General features: G+C 38.8%; 3 protein-coding genes across 10 annotated transcripts in view; 2 read left to right on the top strand and 1 right to left on the bottom strand.

Annotated features, from left to right (window-relative positions):
* The first annotated feature begins 1,182 nt into the window (after window positions 1-1,182).
* On the top strand, window positions 1,183-4,192 carry LOC128262603 (kinetochore and Eb1-associated basic protein). Of its 3 annotated transcripts, XR_008268355.1 has the most exons (6): window positions 1,183-1,325; window positions 1,384-1,512; window positions 1,567-1,743; window positions 1,805-1,963; window positions 2,536-3,779; window positions 3,845-4,192. XR_008268355.1 is itself a non-coding variant. In XM_052996958.1 (5 exons), exons 1-5 carry the CDS (start codon window positions 1,303-1,305, stop codon window positions 3,695-3,697), a joined length of 1,650 nt encoding a protein of 549 aa, XP_052852918.1. In that variant the 5' UTR covers window positions 1,183-1,302; the 3' UTR covers window positions 3,698-4,192. The 3 variants fall into 3 exon arrangements, 2 of the variants coding, with proteins under 2 accessions (XP_052852918.1, XP_052852919.1); XM_052996958.1 differs by having other exon boundaries at window positions 2,536-4,192; XM_052996959.1 differs by having other exon boundaries at window positions 1,190-1,320; window positions 2,536-4,192.
* A 7,597-nt stretch (window positions 4,193-11,789) lies between these two features.
* LOC128263573 (odorant receptor 22c) lies at window positions 11,790-16,276 on the top strand. The gene is made up of 6 exons (XM_052998704.1): window positions 11,790-12,349; window positions 12,958-13,148; window positions 13,242-13,429; window positions 15,013-15,114; window positions 15,930-16,082; window positions 16,164-16,276. The coding sequence occupies exons 1-6, from the start codon at window positions 11,790-11,792 to the stop codon at window positions 16,212-16,214; spliced, it is 1,245 nt and encodes a 414-aa protein (XP_052854664.1). The 3' UTR covers window positions 16,215-16,276.
* Window positions 16,277-17,287: 1,011 nt separating this feature from the next.
* The window catches only part of LOC128262604 (uncharacterized), a 58,295-nt gene continuing 55,016 nt past the window's right edge, over window positions 17,288-20,566 (bottom strand). For all 6 annotated transcript variants that reach the window (XM_052996964.1, XM_052996962.1, XM_052996963.1 and 3 more), the window contains exon 8: window positions 17,288-18,496. In XM_052996964.1, coding sequence (XP_052852924.1) covers window positions 18,363-18,496 — 134 coding nt within the window. In that variant the 3' untranslated portion in view covers window positions 17,288-18,362. The remainder of the gene's footprint in view (window positions 18,497-20,566) is intronic.

The raw sequence follows: 20,566 nt of genomic DNA, 5'->3' as shown, positions 1-20,566 counted from the left end.
TCAAAAATGTAAAAAAAAAAGAGTCTCGTTTCGGTTGGCCAATGGCTATTGAATAACCAGCCACAATGGGCCACTGATAACATCATCGCCATCATAGTTATCCTCGGATGTCTAACCTACATTTTTCCAGCGCTTCCTGTTGGGTGTGCGCTCAAATTTAGCAAGCTGCTCCATTATTTATTGCGGTTTAATTGCAAAAACGCAGCAGTCAAAACAAGAAAACAATACAGTGTGCAGGCGAAGGTACACTGAAAAGAATTTGGGTAATTAAATAGGCTTGAAAAAAAAAATGGATGTTAAGATAATCTTTTAATTCTGTGGAGAAATATAAAAGTTTTACAATTACGAAATAAATTTAAAGAATCTATATAATCCAACAAAGGTTCAAAAGTAATATCACTTTATATATTTATTTAAGTTAAATCAACTTAAGGCTCAAAAACTAGTAACTTTTAAATATGAAAAAACAAAGCTGTATTATTTCTTTAACTTTAGATTTATAAAAACTGTTTTTTTAGTCACTAATTTTGACAGTGTTTAGTTAGCGGCCACGACATAACACCTTCCCGCTGCTTTGGGGGATTGGAGGCTATGCTTCTGTGTTTGGCTGCTCCAGGCTCCTGTTTCCTGACTCCTGGCTCTCAATTCCTTGTTGGCGGCCTGCTGGCTTCTGTTGCCACGCGTGTATTGTTTCGTAATTACGCCACAAATGGGCGGGGTCATGGGTCGGCGGAGGCGGCACCTTTCGGAGCCCACCTGGGATTCAGTGCTCGTGGTAGGTGCAAGCAATTTTCACTTTCATCCATGATTTATGTCCTTGCTGCCCCGTGTTGCCTTGCCGGTGCAGTTTTTAAAGTTAATAAAGGTTCAGGGTGGTATCCTGTATATAATTGCCTGAGAGTGCCACTTATTTTCTGCGTGTTAGTGGGATGATTATTGTCCAATTTTACTTGTTTCAAAAAATAATTACCTGCACTTGATATTTTTCTTTAAAAGGAAAGGACTTTTTTGATTCTTAAAGATTTTCATACAATTTTTAATATATAAAAGCTAAGTAACGTTTTTATTTAAATTCCATATTCGAAAGAAACGATCGCTTCAGCGTTGCCCCCTTTTTTAATTGATCTTTTAGTGCTGTTATCTTGACGGCGACTCGGTGCTGCCAGACTGTGTTTTGCCATTCACATTTCTACGCGTTTGCTGTCATTGGCTTGTTGTTGTTGTGCGCTAGTAATTTTAAAATTGTAAACAAACGATTGGAAATTAACAAAGTTTGCACTATAAAACTGGGAGATAAACAATATGGCTACTTCGCCCGATGTGCGGTGAGCTGAAGAACATGCAAGCGTATCCTAGCACACTAATTTTTATATTTTCGCCTAGAACTGCTGCATTTCTTACTCCTTTGCGTTCCAAAGAATTGATAGAAAGGCAAAGGGGTAGTAAAACTGTCCCCAAAATGGAATTTTTAACTCCCCAAAAGCCTAAAAGAATCGAAAATCCAGACGCTCGGTACGTAAATGATGTTATGAGAACAAATCAGTAACCTTTAATATAATACCACAGCGTACCGTCTATTATAATTACCGAAGCGGATTTGGAAAGACCAAAGGAGTTGCTGCTGCGTCTGGAGAGATCTATTGGGCGATCTGCCTCTGCCTCCAAAATACCACCTAAAAATGCATTTTTAACGACTCAAAATAGGCAACGAACCTGGGAAGGACTCAAAACTACCGAAACTAGGTAAGCTGAAATATTATTTCAACTATCTAAGCTAATTATAAACTTTATTCTTATTAAATAGATCCTCCAAAATAACCATACCCGCTTCGGAACCGAGACCTTTAAGATCCAAAGAACTGCTGCAGGATCTTAATTGCTATTATCGAGGAACTTCTGCCACCAAGATAACTTCCCAGAGCAATCAGAAAAATCAAATTTGTTCAAAAACTCCGGAAAAGCGGTGTGTAAAGAATATTTTTAGAGAGAAATATGTATTTGAAGGCTAGGTTTAAGTATTTTTTCCGTTCTAAGCAACAGTTTTCAATTATTTTTACCACACAATTTAATTATTTTAAAGCCCTTTAAATTTGTAAGTTAATTTTGGATGTAAAGCACTTTTTAAATATTCGTATTCCAGTTTATTCACTTTTATTAAGAAGCAATATAAGCAATTTAAAGGTTCATATTTTAGCAAATTTAAACTTATATAATTTATGATTTTTAAGAACAGATTGGGCTTTTATAAAGCATTTTTTAAATATTTGTATTCTTTTTATTAACAATTTAAAATATTCACAAATAAATGTTGGATAATAGATACTCACTTTAACTTTCTAATTTGTAAGAACAGGTTTGGCTTTTAAAAAGCATTTTCTTAATTATTTGTATTATTGTTTATTTATTTAAAAGCAACATTACTTTAATTTACATATAAATGTAAGAAAATAAGTACATAGATATTTCAAATGCTTTTCCCCGTCGATAAAGTATACAATTATTGAATATATGTAGCTAATTCCTTTACTTTACCAGCTCCCACTTTATACCCTCCTCGGAACCTCAGCCAATACGGCCAAAAGTGATCCGCGAGCAAGAGCGTCAGGCAGTCATAACCAATCGTGCGGTGTCGGTGTCGATTGACCGGCCAAAAACACGGCCACCAACAAGCAGCTTCACTTCGAGCCGTCTGCTGGTGCCCTCGACTGGGTTCTCGTACCCCAAGGATCCCAAGAGCCTGGCCACCACATCCAGCAAAGCAACCAAGCTGACCAACTCAAAGCGCAAGCTGGATTTCCACACTGAGTTGGACAAGGATTCGCTGCGGCCGAAGCTGGAGAGGTTTTCAAAGGAGTGGCACAAACAGCCGGACTACCAGCTAAGTCAGCTCATATCGGATTTTGTAAAGCAGCTAGTACGCTTTCTACCCTCGTGTGGCGTAAAATTTTCGCATCCTAGCAGGGATTGCTATGTTCAGCAGATGATGGAGGGACTGCAGCAGCTTCAGTATTCGAAAAAGGTGAACGAAAGCTGGCTACGAATGCCAATCGGCCAACAAGCCATGGGTCATGTGCTGGAAATGCTACATTTCTTGTTGAATGTCGTTGAAACCCGAAAAGAGCAGGATATTTGTGTGTCAGAAGAGCAGAATTCCAGAGATGTTAGTTCAAAAAAAGAGGCTACAGAAATAAAGATAGAACAACCTTTTGAAGTTAATTGTACATCCAAAGATATAATGAGGTTGCAACAAAATGTGCAGAATCTACAATGCCAAAAAGATAAGTTAAGCAACTGTCGAGTAGACCTGAAATCGTTTAAACCCGCCTGCACCAATGATGTGAATAAATTAAAGGATGGAGTTATTAAACATGACTACGCAATGCTGCTGGATGCTCAGGAGGAACGTTTGCATGAACTACAGCTGCATCGTCTTCGTCTGCAGGAGTTTTCAGAGCTTGTAAGCCTCGCCAAGCTCAAATTAAAACGCTGTAATACAGGAAATAAGGAAGGCATCGATGCTTTTAACAAGCAAATACAACATTTGGAAGACTCTCCAATGGTTTCAAAGAAAAGAATGCATTTAAATAGATTACATTTAAATCTGAATTTCACATTAGATGAGATTAACGAGCGTAAGGAGCAGTTGCAGCGCCTGTATGAAGAGAATTTCTTAAATCTTCTGCAGTTAAACATATAGCCACCTTGGGCGAACTATAAGCCACATCTCTCATTAAATCTCATAAGGTTCGAGTTAATTTAAGCAAATATTTACTTGTTACGTAAGTTGCTCACAGAGCCCTGCGTTTAAGCTGCCGGCTTAGTATTTCCTTCCCGAATTTCACAGATTTATTTAATTGAATTTATCAACTGGAAGCGTCGGCAATGTCCTGGCCTGGATTTAAGTTCGTTTAATTGGCATTTGAATGAGTCATCGGCAGCTTGGCTACACTTACTCAAAGGAAATAGCTGCATAGTTAAGCTGCTTAACTTACAATTACATAAATATCAACATTTTTCGAGGATGTATAAGAAGATTTTTTTAAGAAGCCTTTTGTATATATTATTTCTGGGCAAATGTAATTATAAGCTGTAACTATATATGTTTATGGCAATAATGAGCGTAAGTTGAAATGTTCAAAAATATTTTTAGTTTCTGTAAAATACAATTAAAGAAAAAACTGTACATAAAATATATTTGATGGCCACATATTTTATTATCATGTATTGGAAGATACTAGATAAAGAAAACTATTCAAAAACATGTGTATACACATATGTACAAATTAATCAAGTGTAATTCATGTTAATAAAGTTTCCTTTTCTTGAATTTATGGTATAGAAACTTGCCGATTTCTGTAATATTCAATTTAATTAACTTTTTATAAAATATATTGTATGAATACGCATTTTTTTATGTTTTGTGGTAGAAGAAATATAAAAAAGTATTGTATATTATTTAAATAATGTAAGCAATAGAGTAGCTGCTAAACCATGGCGTTGTATTTTGATGTTGCTTAGTTGTGGAAGTCTTGTGGATTGGCATTAATTTAGAGGTCCTGCAGCAAGGACGTCCCGTAACGAGGGGAGTGGTTGGCCAACTTAATGCATATACTGGGGTTAGATTTATAATGCGTTTGTGTTTGTGCCCCAGAGTGGAACTAATAATCTTATTACTCAACTGGAAGAGATGCAAGCGTCAGTCCCCGGCATAAACTTGGAAACTATAACCGCACCGCACCCACAAACGGAGCTGTGCAATTAAACAACAGTGAACTGCATAAATTATTTCCCCTGCAACAAAATGTTTAAAGCCTGCTCGGCAAATCCCGGGCTGCCGACTGCCGAGTGTAATAAAATACATGAATTAGTGTAATGGAAATGCGAAGTTCTAGAACAAACAATGCCAAAATTTCGAATGCAAATTCCCCCAGCCAAAAACCACACAACATTCAGAATTTTGCGCAAATTAAACAATAACAACATGGAACGAAGTCGAAGTGAGGTTTTGCCCCATACACATCTACACCTAGAGTGCAGAAATGCGTAAGGATGCTAAAGAAAATGTGGTCCAAATGCCAAGATTATGCCGTACAGTAGTTAGTTCAGGCCAAGTCTGGAAATAGTTATCTGCAAAGCATCGTGTGTCATAACTTGCTTTCCAACTTCGTAGCCAAAAATACCGAGGAGCACCTTTAAAACTTGCCCGAAAAACCCCAGGCCAAAACAATTACGTTCTGTGGTGGAAGGGTGGGTAGATGGGTGGGTGGTTGACTTTCTTCTACAATATTTCGTTCATAAAACAAACAATCACCTCGGCAGCCACTCACTCACTCACTCACAAAAGAACAGCAGAACAGCATCCGACTGACAACAGCAGCTCCACAACATCACAACATCACTACATCACAGCATCGCTGGAGTGAAATAATCGCATATCGTAAACTTTGACTTCGAGCTAATGAAGAATTGCGGAGCCCGGAAAAGCTGCCATTGAGTTAATTAGCCGAGCAGACAACTTCCAAGTAAACGGATAGTGTCATGACGTTCAGACAGTGGGAGCTCCTGGAAAAAGGGAGGTCTCATTTCAAGGTATTTATATTTATAATGCCTCTATGTCCTACTTAAGCAAATTGGATTTAATTCCAGGTAGTCATCGTCATCGTACGGAAAGAAGTGCTCAACTTTTTACATCGTGCTACAAATTGCTTTCGCTCAATTGTCGATGAAGAAATTCTATTAAATTTTCAGTTTTTTAAAAGTTTTTGACATATTTATTGCAGTAAAATAATGTTAAAATTATATTTTTTTAAGGTTTTTCTATCAAATTTTTTCTTTCTTAAAGATATTTTAAGTGGTAATACATTTTTTTTAATTCAATTATTAACTTTCAAGTGGCTTAGCCTCAAAAGTTGTATAATAAATTTTACTTTTATTAGCTCCACAAAAGTTTGACAAAAATCGGCAACAATAATGTCGTAATAAGCGATAACCCACTGTACCTTTTCCTGTGCTCATACGGAAACTTTTGAACTCGTTCGATTGTCAAACAAACAAAGGAAAATTCACTCGACAATATAAGAGAAAAACGCTTGCGCCAATTTCGCTGTGCGATGAAAGAATTGCCGAAAATCAAAAGGCACTTTTCCTTCTTCGACATCCTCTGCATTTTCGACCTGACACTAATGGAAAGTAACGACTTTCGTTCTTGTTTAATTTCAAACTGGACCAATCGGTGGAATTCCCCAGCTTTAAGTTGTAGCAAGACAGCTTTAATTTTGGAAACGCTCTGCGGAAGCGAATAAAATTTGTATGCGGAGCGGTGGAAACCACTGGATGACTCGCTGACTGAACTGTTTTCTATGTGTCCCCCGGTTTAGCTGCCACTTCTACCGAAAAGGAAAAAATGTCAACTGCAGCGTGACCAAGTCCGCCAAGTTCCACCAGACCATACCAGAACAGTACAGCCGATGTCGAGTCATGCGATTGCAATATTTATGCAGTTTGTGCAGCGTTCGCTATATTTGACAGTTGCTCTTCCGCTCGGTTTTAGGTTGTAGATTGTAGGAAGAACATGTCCTTTCAGCGGGCATTGCTGTAATGAGAGCCCAGCCGCTCAGGAAATCATTTAGGTTTAAACCAATTTGTGCCTATTACATACTGTAATACATTCCTACTGAAATTTTTTTTTAAAATTACTAAGCTTGAAAGATTAATTCGTTAAAGTAATTGCTGCAATGAACCCAGTCGCAGAGGAAATCATTTAGTTCTAAACTAAGTGGTGCCGATTACAAACTGTAAAACATTTATTAATAAATTACTTCACTTGAAAGAAAAATGAAATAAATGATACTAATAATTAATTACTATTTTGTTACATCTTTAATTAAGTTCAGGAATATTTTCCTATATTAAGCAAACGCAATAAATAGTATCTGTTTTAATTTCTTAATAGTCTGCATTACATCTTATTTTATTTTATAATTTTAAAATATTTAATTTATACTTGCAACCTTTTCCCCTCCTTAAGTTAGTTTTATTGACCATTTGGCTGGACTGGAAAGTGCATTAAAGCTTCGTTGTGGCGAAGCGTAATTGTTATTACTCAATTTTTTGCTGCGCATTTCAGCGGTTTTCGGCTCTAGGAAGTTGCTTGCTTAGTGGGGCATGCAACAAGGATGAAATTGGTTGGAGGGGGGTAAGGGAGAGAGGGTAGGGGAGGGGAGGGGTGGAGGATGTGGGTAGCCAGGACGATGCTGCAGCAGGTGGCGCGTGCGTTTGCGTTTGCCTTTACTCGAACTGCAATTGCATTATCAGTAAATTATATCAGTGGCGGGTTTGCTGGTGTGTGCCCCCCATTTGCCGACATTTCCCAGCGTCGACATGTTGGCCATGTTTACGGGTTGCCTGCGGCCATGTTTGCCTGCTTTTCCTCTTGGATTTTCCTCCTGTTCCCCTTGTTCCTCCTTTTTCGCCCCCCCCCTGTCCATTGTTGTTGAGATCCTGCTGCCTGCTGTCTGCTGCTTGTTTGTGCACCATTTTCGGCGCTTTCCTGCTGATTTATGCAAAACTGTGGCATTTTTCAATTGCATTTTACACTCGTCCTGCAAGTTTCGCCACCAGGATCCTGCAGGCTGCAGGCTGCGTACTTCAGGACTCCGGGGTCCTGTTTCCTTTCGCTTGTTTGAGTTGTACAATTTTCACACATTTGTGCAACTTTGCCACCGAAATGCGCAACACATTTGCCCCGTCGCATTGTGCGGCTGTTTTCATCTGGAGGAGAAGCATCTTCACAGGACCCGCCTGCCGTCTGCCGCCTGCCACGCCCCCTTTGGCGGCATTCAACTGCATTTTATTGCCACACATGTGTATGAGTGTGTTAGTGTGAGTGTGTGTTAGGTATCCGTGTATCCACGATATCCACGCTTGGTTTTGCGCATTTAATGCCAAGTTATAACTTTCACGTGGGTTGCTTTAGTAGTTTTCACCCCACAAATGTATTGCCCTCATGAGTTATGTGACCCCATAAAAATCTCGAGGCGGGAAGCAAAGTGTCACTTATGCATAGAAGATTTGCAATGCATTTTTCAATGTTTAATAAACATAATTTCAGCACAGTTTATCATGTGGACAGCGCATAAAATCAGCTGTGTTTACAGCCATTTGTTTATGGGTCGCTAAAACAGCAGATTGGCATGGAAAATAGATTTATAGAGATATGGTTATTTGAGACAGAAAAATATGGTTAATAGTGAGTTTAAATGGAATTTGTTATTTGGCTTGCTTTCCAATAAGTATTTATATCTCCAATGGATTTTGTTTCTATACAAATATGGTTTTATGATATTATGATTGGGTATGAAACTCATAAATCTTGTACTTTTTAATTTCCTTACTACATTTTTGTTTCCACCCTCGCCAATAAATAAAATCTGACTTTGTCACATGTCATTTAGTTGTTTTGTGGTTAAATGATATATCGATAATTAAAATTTAAAATTCTCTTTTCTAAAATAATCCTATTTATTTTGATAGTTATTTTTTTTATTTTAAAAATATAATAATTATATTGCTTGCAAATGTGTTTATAATGGCTTGTGTTGTTTTATTTTATCGATTTTATTTGCTTAAACCGCCCTCGTTATCAAATGAACTCTGATTTGAAGCATCAATTTTCCAGCTAATTGCCAAAATAGGCAAAATTATGTGCCGGGGACATAAACGCATCGGCCAGTCCTGCCATTTGGCTCTCCAACCGAAATTGTGCACTTTGACAGGGAACGCATTTAATGTTAATCATACGCACTGTTGCCTGACAGTTGAATCCTGTCTTCTAATTTAATATTCGCAAACGAATGCACAAGGCAAAGCGAATTTGAGCGAATGCAGATGCAGTTTCGGAATTATATTCACACCAAAATTCAAATTAAATAAATGTGATTAAATTGTGAATGAGGGGGAAATCCGATTTAGGTGGCATATTCAACAAACAAATTTATTGGCGCATAATTCAAGGCGGCGATGATGCCGCTGACGATGATGCATGGCGAATGGGTGGGGCGGGGGGTTTAGGAAGCAGCCCAAGTTATGAATGGGTGCAGCTGACAATTTATGGTAACTCAGGGGGGTGGACAGTGGGCAGTGGGTGGCCAAGGCCGTATGCCGTTTTGCAGTTTTGCGGTGACTGCCAAAAGCAGCTTGCAAAAGAAAACGCCAGCCGCAGCCATGAAAAGATGGCAGAGCGGAAACGGAAATGGAAATGCGCAAATACAATTGTCACACACACACACACGTAAACGAAAGCTGGGTGAAATTTTAATGGAAAATTGGTGTACTCGTCGTGGCAATAAGTGAAGCTCGCATTTCTATACGGCTCGGCTAATAAAAGGACCGGCTGGCCGGAGTGACAGCCAACAAGGGACTGGACAACACCAGGCACAAAACACTGAAGGGGCAGGCCAAAAGAGGCCTTCTGACCCCCTAAAACGCCCTTAAAGCCACCACCCCTTTCAGTCAGTTCCGCTGAGTGATGAGCCCTACTAACAGGGTTTTTCGATAGGGGCCTTGATATCGAGGCCCAAGGTACGCAAATCAATTTGTTAAGTCTTACCCCGAGCGAGCTATAGGCGAATATCCTTCAAAGGAGCACCTCTATTGGCCTCCTCCTTCTCGCAGCTCCATCTTTATGCCTACCGCTTAATCTTTCAATTTGCATATTACATAATAGCTTGAGTGGGCGGGTCAAGGTGTTAGAGTGGCAGATCACTTGAAAAAAATTCACTCCAAGGATTTATATACATTTCAACAATCTAGATTCATTATTTATTAGTGTTAATAATGTTAATAGTTAATCGTAATTAACCGAATATTGTTTTTCAAAATAAGTTTTTATATGGTTTAATAATTTACGATTTGTAACTTAAGTCGCAGTTCAAATATTATAGGTTATTAGTTTTTTTGTTGTTGCTAACTTTAAAATGTTCTTCTAAATAATTTTTTGGACTCTTTAAAATGATTGAAAAACTGTAAATACTATTTTATTCTGTAATTGGTACTAATTTAAAATCTTTTTTTTTTTCTTAGTGCACTGTAGCAGATATGACCTGAACATGAAGGCAATGCTTTATGGTCACTTGAACGCAAATCGTCCGGCCGGAGGATTTGAAGGGGACTCCGAGGAAGTACTGATGGACATGGGGTCGGATGAACGGATGAACGGAACGGAGGAACGCGGAGGTGGCCACAGGTAAACACTTGACGTGCGCTTATGCGGCATCGAGTTGCGCATACGCCGTGTGGGCCGTACCGCTTATTGAATATGCTGATGCAGGTGGAGCCATATAGCTATATAGAGGCAGCAGACTCCCCATGTTGATATATGTCACACAGACTGGCAAAATAAACTGCACCAAAATGGGGCACAGAGTGTGTGTGTGTGTGGCGTGGCCCCAAACCCCACTCACTGGCCATCGATGATAGGCGTTGATACAGTTGCTGTAACAGGATTAGCTACGGATTTGGCTTAGGCACGCTGGCTACATGTTTGCCCGGCAACTAATGGAGGGAATGGGCTACGGGATTGGGGACTCCAAACATTATGCAAGACAAATCCGTAACGAGAGCTGCAAGTTAATGGGACAACCTCAATGAAATAGCTCAACTGCAATGCCTGCCAGTGCACTGGCCACTGCGCCAGTCAAATATTATTCGTTGTGGCCCCCAAATAAAATGCAATTATTGTCCATCTATCAAATGGCCAGTTGGCCAGCTGGCCAGCTGTGTGTGGGGCCTGGCTATGTGGCTCTTAATTGGTTTGGCTGGGCCCGGTCTGTTAACTATTGGCACTGACTGTATGGCAGTCACTTCGGCATGCAAATGGAAACTCTCTTAGCCGGATTATTGAGCCTACGCAAAAATGATTGCCTTCTAAATTCAAATAAAACCAATAGATTGCTTCACAAAAATGTTGGTATTGAAAAGAAAATTCCATTTTTCCCTTCGATGTAAATTGATTTTCGAAACTGATAAACATTTTTAAGCAAAATTCTTTTACCCGCCCTGCTTTTCATTCTGGCCAAGAACCCTCAATTAACAACTTTTAGTCCGATGAAAGTGGATAGGTAATCCCAATTAAAAAGAAAACACGACAACAAGGGCGGCCGATGAAATTGAAAGTTTTGCCGCATAACATTTAATTAAATTTGTATTTGTGGCCTTTGTGTCACTTGTTGTGCAACACACAAAATATTGAATGTCAAACATTGGTTGCTTGTTTGCACTGAATGGAATATTCCACTTGTAATTGAGTCCTGTGTAATTAAAGCGGTATGGCCATAGCCGAGAACAGAAATCAGGTGAGTTGGAGGGACCTTGACTGATGGGCGGAACGGGCTGAAATGTTGAACTGGAAATGGAAGCGCAAACGTAAGCATAAAAACAATTAAAACTTTCGCCAAAGTCAAAAATAAAACTTGGCAACGGTACACTGAGGGAAGAGATCTTAAAATTTGTAACATCATAGTAATTGTAATTAATACATTTTGTGTTTCAAAGCAAATGTTACATACAGGCCTTCACGAGTTTTAGTTTCCTTAAACTCTGGGTGAGATTTCCTTAACATTGTAAGGGTTTTATAGCGGTGCACAGCTTTTGGCCGGCCACCTGCAATTAGTTTACCTCAGTGGCTATAAAAGCGGAGCACAACATTGCTGCTGGCACTCGCCGGGAGTAGCTGACCACTTAACCACTGCGGCAGGACCCATCGATAGTATCCACTTGAATTCATCGCCAGAATGACTGACAGCGTGCAGGAGGAGAATGCGGAGGAGAATGCGGAGGAGCCTGCGATTGCTGGCCACTTTTACCGCATTCCTCGCATCTCTGGCCGCATTGTGGGTATTTGGCCGCAATGGATCAAAGGCGTGGGCGTGGGCGTTCGTCCTTGGCACGCCCACTTGCGCTTCCTATTCGCCCTAGTCGTAGTGCTGGTGGGGGCGGTGGGCGAGCTGAGCTATGGATGCGTCCATCTGGACAACCTGGTGGTGGCTCTGGAGGCATTCTGCCCCGGCACCACCAAGGCGGTCTGTGTTCTGAAGCTGTGGGTCTTCTTCCGCTCGCATCGCCAGTGGGCGGCGCTGGTCCAGCGCCTGCGAGCCATGTTGTGGCAATCGCGGCGGGCGGAGGGCCAACGGATGCTGGTCGAACTGGCCACCACGGCCAACCGATTTAGCCTGTTGCTGCTCAGTTCCGGCACCATGACCAACACCGCCTTCAACCTGCAACCACTGATAATGGGCTTCTATCGCTGGATGGTCGAGCTGCCGGGCCAAATCGAACTGCCCTTTAACATTATGTGAGTAATTATCTAATTATTACAATTGCACCCCATGCCATAAAAATGAAAAAATACAGACAAAAATATTAACTCAATTCTAAATACTCTTAAGTCTTATTTCTATACCGAAGGTGATTATGGTTGGTTCTAATACATAAATTTCTTAAGCACATCGTTATAATAATTTGTATTATACTTGCATATACGATTTTTTTTACAAATTAGAAGTGCAGTGATAATGTATATACAATTTTTCTCATATTCAAAATATTTCGTAAAAGCTGATATCATGAATTAAAAAAAAAATTTACGTAGAGTCGGTAAAATTTTTAAGACCTTTTTGACAAGGCACTAATTTTGTTAAATAATTAAAATAATATTTATGTTATGACTCATTTATTATTTCACCCCAAAAACTACTTTATGCAATAAACTTTAATATGCAAGTTTACCGCCTTCATAAAGTCAATTTATGGCTTCTTGTTTAAGACGAGAATTCCTTAACCAATTTGGCTAATGAGGAGGAGTTGCCAGTGCATGAGTAATGAGTGCACTTGCGGCCTCCAGATGCACTTAACATCTGCGCATCGAGTATTAATCCGGGTTCCTCTTCGACCCACTGACAGACTGCCAGGATTCGCCGTCCAGTCGGGAGTGTTTCCTGTGACGTACGTGCTGCTGACCGCTTCCGGCGCCTGCACCGTGTTCGCCTTCAGCTTCGTGGACGGCTTCTTTCTCTGCTCCTGCCTCTACATCGGCGGCGTTTTCCGGCTGGTGCAGCAGGACATACGCAGGATATTTGCCGATTTGCATGGCGGTGAGTCTTCGTCTGCTGCAAGATGACAATGCTCGCATCTCTTCCTCCCTTGCAATGAGTTTTCTTGGCTTTATACTCCGATCCCCCCCTCAGATTCAGTGGATGTTTTCACGGAGGCCATGAATGCGGAAGTAAGGAACAGACTGGCCAAAGTCGTCGAGCGGCACAATGCGATTATCGATTTCTGCACGGACCTAACACGCCAGTTCACCGTTATCGTTTTAATGCATTTCCTGTCCGCCGCCTTCGTCCTTTGCTCGACCATCCTGGACATCATGTTGGTAAGCCCTTTGCCAGTGGCGTTTTTGGGACAGTTTTTAAGGGGTTAGGTGCTGTTTTAAAAAAAAAGCTAACCCAAAGAGTTTCAAAAAGTTATAATTTTGTTTTGAAAATCAATTACATATAAAACATTTTAGAAATTAAGAATAACAAGAGCTTAACAATAATGTTTAATTATTTAATTAATTACGAAACTATGTCTACCAAACAGTTCCCCTCAAACATTTTTCCTGCGATCGCCTCTGAACTTTATTCTCGCCTGCATTCGGCGGCAGTTTTAAAAGTTTTTCCTGTTTTCCCTGTTTGCCGTTCTTGCACAGCCGCTTCGTTCCGATTCGCTTTTCCCGATTTGTTTGTTTGCTTTGTGGCTGCGGCTGTGGCTCGGCTCGACTCTGCTCCGGTGGCAATTTATAAGCGCATGAATTGTTACTGCTCCCGAAAAAAGTTTTTAATGCGAGTTTCGCACGTTTTCCGGTGTCGAGGACACTGGACATCGCACATCGGACGCAGGAGACCGGAGCCCCATAAGCTGTTTGCTGCAACTGCAGAGCGGCGAGAATTTTTGGGGAAAAGGCTGCTGGCTTTTGGCCCCAATGGGATAAACGCCGACAGCACTTTCTTCGCATTTTGCCGCTGCTTATGCGGACTTTGGGCCGATTCGATTGAGTAATCCATTCGAAACTTGTATATCGCTCGGGGGTCCTGCGGCCAGCGATCTATTATCACTTTTTAACTGCATTTTTTGGGTGGGAAATTGTGGGCTAACCTATGTGGCACAAGGACATGTGAAACGTGCTTAAAAAAGTTTACCATTCTTTTCTAAAGTTTTTATAATAGAATAAAGTTTATGATCGATTTCAGAACGGAAATAAACGCTGTTTATGACAAGGATTTTATGGTTTAATAAGATACAACATGGGGTAAAAAAACTATGAAAATATATCAATATAAAATCATAGTAAGTTCAAGAACACTGAACAATTTTATCTTTAATTTAATGATGGAATATAAATTTACTAAGCCACTTTAAGTATGTATCTGTAAAAGTAAATGAGTTATTTTCCTAGTGCTTATCCTTGAACTAAATATCTTTCTCGACCGACAATTGACCAGAGAAAAGGAAAAGGCAATGCAAAAAACAAGAGGAAATGCCAAAAGAGCAAAAACAAATGCAATTTATTGTTGGCAAATCCAATTGGGCACTTGCAAAATCGAGAATTCTCACAGTTTTATACACTCGACGACATGCATAAGTCGCATAATTCTTTTCCAATGCCACAATGGAAATGTCAGGCGAGTGGAAAATGGCAGTGGCAAAAAAAGGAAAAGCAATCAGACCGCAGCCGCAAGTAGCCCAAGTCCATTTGCCAAAGTACATTCCTTAGATTTTTTCCATTTCGCAACTACTTAAAACTCTCTCACTCTTTACTATATATATAGTATATAGTATATGGTATATTAAATAATCCCTTGCACAGTTTTTCAACACACGCAATTTCTCTCCAATTAATGACATCTCTTATACTGGTGTCCTTTATTTTTATGAAGGCTCTCTATAACTATGTTATATCTTCTGTCTCCGTAGAACACGTCGTCGCTGAGCGGCTTAACCTACATCTGCTATAGCATCGCGGCCCTAACGCAGCTATTCCTCTACTGCTTCGGCGGCAATCACGTTAGCGAAAGTGTGAGTACGACTTCTGACCACTTTTTCCATTTCCCATTTACCATTTCTCCGCACTGGCTCAGACCATTTTCATTTCACTTCCATCATTCATTCGGCTTAAAATACCCTTGCGGAGGAGTTGTCACAGATTTTAATAGCAACTTAAAAACCGGAAGAGTCAAGTATCTTAAAGACGGCAAAAATAGTTTTTATCAATGTCTTTTAGTTGTTTAAAGACCTTTTGAAGAACAAGTTTTGGTTTTTTAACAAAATTTGAAAAATTAGTCGAATGCTAGCTCAAAATTAATAAGTGATTCGATCAATGAAACTTGAGTTTTTATTTTTGATCATCTAATGCATTACTTGATTATGAAAACCTCTTTCATTTGCAAAACTGATTTATAGTTTCTTTCTTTATTATACTTTCCTTATTCTTTTATATATATTTATTATTAATCCCGCACAAAAACGAGCAATATTTGTAGGTTTAGATTTTGTTATTTTATGTATGCAAAATTGATCAGTAGAGTATCGCCTCATTCGGTTTTTCTTCTTCTAACTCTCGATTTTTTTTAGTTTCCTGTTATTAGAATTTTCCGCGTGTTATTTTGTTTTGCAATTCCTGTAATTTCAATTTGACGCTGAACATTAAGCAGCCAGGCGGCCACATAAAAAATGATGTGCCATTCACAAATTGCACTTGTGATAAAATTTTAATTACACAACAAAGTGTGTGTGGAGGGTGTGTGTGGGGGAAGCCAAACCCACCCAGATTCAGTTCCAGATTCAGAATCATAACCCATTCCACTTTCCCGACTTTTCCGACGTTTTCGCAGAGTGCTGCCGTGGCGGACGTGCTGTACGACATTGAGTGGTACAAATGCGATGCGAGGACTAGGAAAGTGATTTTAATGATATTGCGGCGTTCGCAGCGGGCAAAAACAATTGCGGTGCCGTTTTTTACGCCCTCACTGCCGGCTTTTGGTTCAGTATGTACTGCGATGCGATGCGTTGATTATGATAATAAATGTTTATGTTTTTTTTTTACCCCCTCTTCTCTGCCATTTCAGATACTCAGCACAGCCGGCTCATATATCACGCTGCTGAAGACGTTTCTGTAAGCCTACGCGGCGTATGATTGATATACCGGATTGGATTTTGTCCTTCGCTGTTTGTTTAAATTAAAACCTGCAACCGAACGAATGGACGTTAAATTGCCTGTGAATGAATGTAAGGGCTGAGTGGTGGGAGAAGAGCAACAAGTGCCGCCTGTCCTGACCGTAATTGTTTCATTTAAATATTGCGGATTCCAACTAATGAAAAACACTTGCGGCTATGGGCACATTAATTGGGTCAGCGGTGGGAAAACGAAGAGGATTGTGAATGGGAATGGGGTTTTCCTCGGCGGAGACAGTAATGGCGTTTTTATGGCGCCATCTTGAGGTCTGCTGAGCCGTTTTGTTATAACAATATTTTCGTTATTCTTTTCGCTGCCAGAGCTCAGCGCAAATATCAATTATAATTTGTGAAATTCGAGACTGTTATGGTCGGTGAAGCTGCCGTAAATGGTTGCCAATGCTTGGTGGAAATTAGTACGGGTTTACATGGATTTTATTCTTAAAGACTTCAAAAAACATGATGATAATGTCCCAGTTGGGTACTCAGTTTAATGCAATAAAAGATGATTGGTTATTTGTACTACTTTTGATAGAATGTTTCACGGAATACTTTTTAATAAACGACTTTTTAATTCAGAGCAAACATAAAAACAGTAAATAGTAATATAAACTAAAAATTTGTTATTAATAGAACAAATTATAAAATATAACAAAATAATAAACATATTTTTAATATTTTCATTACAACGATGTTGTTACATATAAACGATGTTGCTTAATAAAAAGTTACATATAAAAAACGCTATTTTTAAGCAGTAAACTCTTTCTTCTGCATTTAAGTACAAAGTAAAATGGTAAGCATTTAGATGAAAATTATATATTTTGCAATGGTAATGACATGAATAAATGCACTTAGACAAATATATTTGCCATATGCTTCTTTGATAACCACATTTGCATTTCGGTTGATTTGGCCCACTTGCTTCTCTTTTCAAAGGCATTTTTACTTACTTTCCATCAATGCCAACTAATTGAGTTGTGAGACTCATCGAAAAGTGTGCATTCTGCTAAGTACTCACCGCATTTCATGGAAGACGTTAAAAGTTTTGCCGCAGCACAAAATGAAAAGCTCAGTCGTTTTTTTCGTTTCAGATTTATTGTTGAAAGAGTTCATTCCATTGATTTATTCATTGGGTTTTTGTCATCACATAAATTATCTAAAATCTTCTTACTGGCTTACGTGTGTAGTAAATTCATGTCTACCCATGGTATTACTCGGATGTGCAACACAAAACTTAGTCGAGCATGCCGCAATTGGTTTAGTTTCGCAATTTGCCTTTCGCTTTCACATATTGCAATTCTTATTTATTTAATTCAATTTCCATTCGCATTACGACGTCGGGTGCCGTGTGACTAAATTTCATTTTGCCCATAAATAAATTCCATACAAGTTAGTGTATATAATTAAGTTTTTTTGCTTTTAGTTTATCAGATGAGAGTTTTTTTGTTTTTCGTTTGTCGTTCATATATATTACAATTTTTTGGGCTAGTAGTTATTGGGCGTGGGTGAATGTGAATGTGGTGTGTGCGTACTTATGTGGGTGACTGTGTGTAGGGCTTTCTCCCATTTTTCTTATTATATTTTCCTTTTGGTTAGCTTGGCTCTCTGTTAAGACAGCATGACATGTTGATAAAGTCGATGTGTGTGCGGGTGTGTGTGTGTGTGTGTGGATCCTTTGTGGTGAGCCGTTGTAATGAAATAAAATACACACTTTTGTATTTGTAAGTATATCTGTAAGCTACGCCGCATCTTTGTGGTATTTACAGAGAGTGTCATTCTTTTTGTCCTTCGTCCTTTGCATTTTACATTCTGCATTTTGCATTTTCCATTGCCTTGCCCCGGCTCAGTGTCTCATTTTGCACAATGAAATGTAAATATTAAAAGGAAAACAAACATTCGCCTGAAAGGGAAAGCGACTGTGTTGTTTGCCTTCACCATTTTCCCTTGGCCCGTTTTTCTCCATCCTCCATTCCAGAATTCTAACAAAACAGCGAACAACTCGGTACTAAAAAAATGCCAACGTCATGGAACATAATTTTCTCGTTCTGCTGCAATTAGAGTGCCAACAACGATGGGGACAACTTTCGGTTTCAGTTGCCAGCAGTCAATACCGCTCGCAACAACAACTCCAGCAGCCAGGACGGCCAGAACAGCCAGAACAGCTGGAGCGGACCGAGGGCACGAGGACACGCCCCGCTCTTCTGCATCGCAGCGGGATTCTCATCTGAAAAGGACAAAAACAGACAAACAGTGGCATAATGAACATGTGTATTCAAATTTCGACGAGGCCAGAGATCCATTTGCTATGCCAGGGCAAATAACTTAATTTAATTGTGACCTACACGGTAATTAAAAAAGTAACTGCGATACAAGCAATTTCATTCGAGTAAGCTACTTAACAAATATCATTCACAGAATTATTCTATATATTTCACATTTCATGTTTCTTGTAGAAATATTATTATAAGTATTTGTCTGTCAATTGCCTATTTGAAATATAAGCCCAAAATAGTTACCAAAAAATTAAGTTTTAATAAGTATTTATTTCCAAATTACTTTACCACTTAAAATATGTTATGAACAACAAATTTTTCCCAATGTATCGCTGGCTCTGACTTTGAAGTGAGTTTTTTTAAATGGAGCTGGAAAGGGGGGGTTGTTTGTCCCGACTAGATAAATGACATATGTGTGTCTGCGTATACGCAATATTTCTGCGGCCTTCTCGCCCGAGCAAATGTTATTCCAGGCGCATCATTTGTCAATGCTTTGTTTTGACTCGTCACAAAGGATACGTATATTCCTATCCCCCCGCCCTCCTCCACGCACTGATTTTTAAGGACCTAGGAGTTGTGGGTGAGTGAAATGAATAATGGGTGGAGTATGCCTTGTGAAGGTAGAGTATCTAGTGGTCTATAAATTACCAGCGAAAATGGATTTGCATTTCTGTTAAATCATTTTTATCGCTACCAAGAGGAGTGGTACTTGTTTAAATTATTCAAAGCTTTGTTTGCACAGTTTTTATACCCTTGCAGAGGGTATTATAATTTCAGTCAGAAGTTTGCAACGCAGTGAAGGAGACGTTTCCGACCCTATAAAGTATATATATTCTTGATCAGCATCACTAGGAGAGTCGATCTAGCCATGTCCGTCTGTCCGTCTGTCCGTCTGTCCGTCCGTTTATATGCAAACTAGTCTCTCAGTTTTAAAGCTATCTGCATGAAACTTTCCCAAAAGTTGTCTTTCTATTGCAGGTAGTATATAAGTCGGAACGAGCCGGATCGGACGACTATAGCATATAGCTCCCATAGGAACAATCGGAAAAATAAATGAAAAAAAATTATAACTTTGCTGTTTTTTAATTTTTTGTTTAGTTCTTCGACATATAGTAATGGTAAAATATTTCCGATTTACGGTTTAAATTTCATCAAAATCGGACGACTATAGCATATAGCTCCATAGGAACAATCGGAAAAATAAATGAAAAAAAATTATAACTTTGCTGTTTTTTAATTTTTTGTTTAGTTCTTCGAGATATAGTAATGGTTTAATATTTCAGAATTACGGTTTCAATTTCATCAAAATCGGACGACTATAGCATATAGCTCCCATAGGAACAATCGGAAAAATAAATGAAAAAAATTATAACTTTTCTGTTTTTTAATTTTTTGTTTAGTTCTTCGACATATAGCAATGTTTAATTATTTCAGAATTATGGTATAAATTTTATCAAAATCGGACGTCTATAGCATATAGCTCCCATAGAAATAATAAAAATATATAAAATAACTATCTAATAATTGAGCTGCAAATAATCATAGTTTCAATGTTTTTTTTTAGCACATACTCAAGTAAATCATAATTTAAATGTTTTCAAAAGTATTTAATTAATGCAATAGCTGCAAGGGTATATGAACTTCGGCTTGCCGAAGTTTGCTTTCCTTCTTGTTTGTACAAAAAATTAAAGTATTTTCTAATTTTATTTAATATTGAAGAATCAAAATAAAAAAAATCAATTGAAATTCTATATTTAACGGAAAACTGTTGATATTAAATAACATTTAATTTGGTTTAAATTTTGAACTATTTAAAGGTTCTGTAAAATGGCTAAGTTAGAAAATAAACTAACCAATAAAATTGGTTTCAAATTTCTGTAAACAGAAATGAATAGATTTATGTATAAAATATCTAACTAATTTAATAGATTAAACCAACTCAATTGTTTTGAATTATTCATCATTTGACACGCTGTCTGGATTTTCCCCATAGTGCATCTCCCAGGTCGCCTTTAGCCCGC

The sequence above is a fragment of the Drosophila gunungcola genome, unplaced genomic scaffold (genome assembly GCF_025200985.1).
Source record: "Drosophila gunungcola strain Sukarami unplaced genomic scaffold, Dgunungcola_SK_2 000001F, whole genome shotgun sequence".
Taxonomy (NCBI): domain Eukaryota; kingdom Metazoa; phylum Arthropoda; class Insecta; order Diptera; family Drosophilidae; genus Drosophila; species Drosophila gunungcola.
This window is presented reverse-complemented; position numbering and strand designations above follow the sequence as displayed.

Bases quoted from the DNA above. Each gene is read 5' to 3' on its own strand.
- LOC128262603 (XM_052996958.1), top strand. From the start codon at position 1,303: ATGGCTACTTCGCCCGATGTGCG. The intron at 1,513-1,566 runs GTACGTAAATGA...ATAATACCACAG, and splicing joins ATCGAAAATCCAGACGCTCG to CGTACCGTCTATTATAATTA. The intron at 1,964-2,535 runs GTGTGTAAAGAA...TTACTTTACCAG, and splicing joins TCAAAAACTCCGGAAAAGCG to CTCCCACTTTATACCCTCCT.
- LOC128263573 (XM_052998704.1), top strand. From the start codon at position 11,790: ATGACTGACAGCGTGCAGGAGGAGAATGCGGAGGAGAATGCGGAGGAG. The intron at 12,350-12,957 runs GTGAGTAATTAT...ACCCACTGACAG, and splicing joins GAACTGCCCTTTAACATTAT to ACTGCCAGGATTCGCCGTCC. The intron at 16,083-16,163 runs GTATGTACTGCG...CTGCCATTTCAG, and splicing joins CACTGCCGGCTTTTGGTTCA to ATACTCAGCACAGCCGGCTC.